This window comes from Acipenser ruthenus, chromosome 37 (assembly GCF_902713425.1).
Source record: "Acipenser ruthenus chromosome 37, fAciRut3.2 maternal haplotype, whole genome shotgun sequence".
Taxonomy (NCBI): Eukaryota; Metazoa; Chordata; class Actinopteri; order Acipenseriformes; family Acipenseridae; genus Acipenser; species Acipenser ruthenus.
This window is the reverse complement of record NC_081225.1, coordinates 1,413,750-1,417,929: the sequence shown is the minus strand read 5'-3', so window position 1 is coordinate 1,417,929 and position 4,180 is coordinate 1,413,750. Positions and strand designations below refer to the sequence as shown.

Here is a 4,180-nt window from a genome sequence, read left to right as displayed (position 1 = left end):
AGACTCACAGTATTGTAGTGTTTTCAGTACCAATTGCTCGGTATGACTCCAAACAGCATTAAAAAAACCATCAAAGGCAATGAAAAAACAAGACAATGACATCTAGATTCGCGGTGTTTAGATCAATTGAATATCATTGAATCACTTAATACTGCTATTGCAGAAAAGGAAATATCAGCTCATTTGAGACACCTGGTGGCCATTCTCATGTACTGCACACAGACTGTAGCACTATAATACAAGCCTAATTGTGGTTGCACAACAACTGCTATTATAATAATAATAATAATAATAATAATAATAATAATAATAATAATAATAATAATATATTATTAGTAGTATTATTATATGTCGCAGTGCGTGCATTTTCTTACAATATACTGGTTTCACGTCACGTTGAATTCAATCCGTTCTTTTACCTGTCATTTCTCTACTAGGTTGTTTCCTGCGAGATTGATTCACGTTTCAAATGCCAAGCCAATCGCCGCTTGACACAGGTGTGCTGCACCTCAGGTTGGATTCTGGGAAATGTAGTCTTTTAACTCACAGTATTAAGAACTCTCCCGGCGCTGGAGCCTTGGCAAAACTACAACTCCCTAAATGCAACAACTCCTTGAAACAACACTTCACACCTGAAGCGCTGAGATACACCTAGCCTATCTAATTTCTCAATTAGCAATATATAAATTAGGCGGCTCAAACTGGTAAACGCGTATTTGCATAAACTGAACAACTAATTAAGAAGACCGTTAACTAATTTAAATTGCTCATATGCACCGGGGGTGTCGGTGCAGCGAGACGGTGGTCGTTTTTGTAAGCGATAAAACAAATAATCATAAAACACACAATACTAAGAAGTAAAATTGAATATTTCTGTATGGTTGGGATTGGCATGGCTGTGGGTCGGCTGCCTCCCGCCTCTATCCTGTGCACTCCCGAAGCGGAGCTGATGCAGGACGTGTTGAGCGACACCTGCGGCGGCGGGGTCGTTCCTGTCCCGGCCACGGTCACTAAGCTGAAGCGGGGACCGGCCGGGGAGTACCGCTCGACAGAGGACTGGCGGGACATAGTGAAAAGACGACACCTTGCGAACGCCAAGGAAAGACAGCGGGTGAGTCTGTATTTAATATATATATATATATATATAATGTATGTGTGTGTTAAACCGCTGCTACTTCACGTACTGTTACCTGTATTATGCGTTTTCAACTGTATTTAATGTACCATTTTATGTATAATACTACTATAATGTGTTAAGCGGCACATTCCACTGTATTTAATTTTTTCAGCTTTTAAAGTATTATGGATTTTCTTGTTACTGCATCTTGTAAAGCACTTTGATAGTGGTCCGCTATGAAAGGCGCTATATAAAATAGATTGAAAACCAGGACTGGCTCAAACTGCAGTGGGTCGTATTATTATTATTATTATTATTATTATTATTATTATTATTATTATTATTATTATTATTAATAATAATAATAATAATAATAATAATAATAATAATAATATCTGCTCACCGACTGAATGTAAAACCTGGCCTGGTTCTTAAACGGCTTGTAACAGTCTAATTCCATCCGTTGTATTTATTACATTTCTTTCCCTTTTTTTTTTTTTTTTTTTTTCAGATTCGTAATCTCAACAGCGGCTTTTCGACTCTGAAAACCATCGTGCCGCTCATCCCCCGGGACCGCAAGCCCAGTAAGGTGGACACGCTGAAGGCCGCCACGGAGTATATCCGCCTTCTGCACAGCGTGCTGGACCAGAGCGGGGGGGCCGAGGTACAGCGCGGGGAGAGGAGGGGGCGACAGGGGCTGGAATCACTCCGTCTATCTCTCGAAAAATTAAACATTTTGAAATCTAACATGAAACACTTTACTACTGTTATGGCTTCTGGTAGTGTTTTGGGTTTTTTTTTAATCATTTTGTAGTTTTTGATATAATTGGTGTGACAATCCTAAAATTATAGGGCGATGCAAAAACTTTTGGCTATAGACGCACACAGCGGTGTGCACATGTATTACAACACCAAGATCTGTCATCGTTATCCTTCATATACCCGCCTGCATCTCAGTAATCAGTGATATAGAAACACACCCGTGTGTGAATGTTCGACCGCTTTGTGCTTTAATCAGGTATCTTAAACAACTTTTAAAGTCGTGCATTTGACCATTTCTGGCTAAGTGTTCCTAAACTATGCATAATCAGGACGGGGGTCACTTCCTGTCTTACAATTCCAGTTCCTTTATTAAAATCAATTCCAAAATTCCTTTAACTGCTTTTATTTGAAGCTAATTTAATTCAGTGACTTCAATGCAAGGCATCTGTTGCCACTGTTAGAAGCTCACTTTAGCAGAAGGCTGCCGATTGCAATTTTGAGCAATGATGTGCTGGAATTGATTAAAAGGGAACGGGAATTGATTTTAAAAAGGACCCCACCCCTGTCCATAAACACTCTAGTCCTAAATTTAGAAACTTCATAGTCAGTTGCAATATTCTTAAAGCCTTTCTCTTTTGAGAGTTTCTTGGAGTGTCTAAAACATTAACCTCTCCCCTCCCGGCCGGGTTTCTGTGCAGCAGCTGGAGAGCGGGGTGCCGACAGAGAGGAGGGACGCTCTGACCTGCGCTGTCCCAGGGAGCAGCCTGCCGCCCCCCCAGCCTGGCAGCGTGTTCATCCGGGCTCCGGGGCCCCTGACCGAGCTGGAGGGCCACGCCCTGCTGCTGAGGAGCTGCGCGCTGCCGACGTACATCATCCAGATCCAGCCGGACCGCAGCCTGGTAACGCCTCTACCTACAGATTTAGTAGTAATATTTATCCAAAGCAGTTGTGATGCAGAGTCACGCATCTGTTAAGCCCTGAAGGTACACGAGGAATCGAGCGCTGCTTGTTCAAAATGTTTCTTCAAATCCATTGCGAGAGCGACTCTAGCATCATGAGGAGTGTTAGCGTCATGGTATCTGTGGGACTCGTACCTTGAAGGGTTAACCACACAGCGCTAATCATTTTGTTTCGTCTTTTCTTATTTAATTAATATTCTCCACTCCTATTTCAGTTATTCCAGTCTAATAAATGAAGGGGGTCGCTTTGCTCCAATATTAGCTTGTGTGAATCGCAGCCTCAAAGGTAAGTAAATGTCTTATTTTATGAATACTTTTACCAGCCCTTTTAAACAGTACGTGCAATTTCAAAGTCTTGGGTATTTCGGTATTTTAAACATGGTTTGTGTGTTGTGATTTTTAGACCAGTGTTTGACTCGGAGTCCCCGGGCTGAGGCGTGGGCCCCTCCCTCTCTGCCTCCTCCTCCTCCCCCCGATCCCGCACCGCATGACGTCACTGCTCCTTTGCTTGGAAACGGATTCTCGCATCAGAAATAAATGGATCACTTTAAAATGCGAGGATGCAAACTAAACGAGGAGTCAGCCGGATGTCTTGTCCCGTACATGCTGGATAGTAATGATACCGTTTTTCTATTGACAAACGTCGTAAAATTAAGTTGTCATGAACTGGTACTGTTCATTTTTGTGTGTATAAATGTGTTTTTCACTCCTCTGTAGAAATGACCTCTTAGTCTAGTGGGGCCCCGGGTGATTGTCCTGGTTGCTGGCCCCTAAAACCAGCTCTGCAGCCGACACAAACGAGCCACGTTGAGTTTCTGTTCACCTGTTATTTTTCATGTGTTCAGTGACAGTGAGCTGGAGAATGTACCTTTCTACATTTAAAGGAACCTATTGCATTTATTTTGTATAAAAGAAATGGCAATGTTTTTCAACTGTGGGACGGCTGCTGTGTTTTTTTTTTTTTTTTTTGCAATATAACTTATTGATCTGTACACGGAGCACTTACCAGATGTGAACTTTTTTTTTCATGATGAATGAATTCTAATGTATGTATAGACCACGTTATTTAATTAAAAAAAATATAAATCTGTATTAATGGTCCCTTACTTTTTTATTTTATTTTTTTTTTGGGGGGGGGGGGGGGGTTGATTCATCCAACCTGTCGTCACATTAGACGTTATCGATCTAATACCAGTCCATTAACTAATCAAATACCCCTTTATTGATTACCGCTGTAGAAAAATCTCTCTCCCTTGCGAATTTATAAATGGCAGCAATACCACTCTGCGCCAGCAGAGGGCGGTATCTCCACCAAACTCATACCGGGAGACATTCTCATCAA

The 4,180-nt window shown here is 41.6% G+C and overlaps 1 protein-coding gene across 2 annotated transcripts; it reads left to right on the top strand.

The window, feature by feature from the left end:
• Nucleotides 1–711: 711 nt before the first annotated feature.
• Nucleotides 712–3,923, top strand: LOC117397880 (factor in the germline alpha). 2 transcript variants are annotated; one of them, XM_059008740.1, is made up of 5 exons: nt 712–1,111; nt 1,629–1,781; nt 2,581–2,778; nt 3,054–3,124; nt 3,242–3,923. In XM_059008740.1, the coding sequence occupies exons 1-4, from the start codon at nt 878–880 to the stop codon at nt 3,072–3,074; spliced, it is 606 nt and encodes a 201-aa protein (XP_058864723.1). In that variant the 5' UTR covers nt 712–877; the 3' UTR covers nt 3,075–3,124; nt 3,242–3,923. The 2 variants fall into 2 exon arrangements, with proteins under 2 accessions (XP_058864723.1, XP_058864722.1); XM_059008739.1 differs by having other exon boundaries at nt 2,578–2,778.
• Nucleotides 3,924–4,180: the final 257 nt, after the last annotated feature.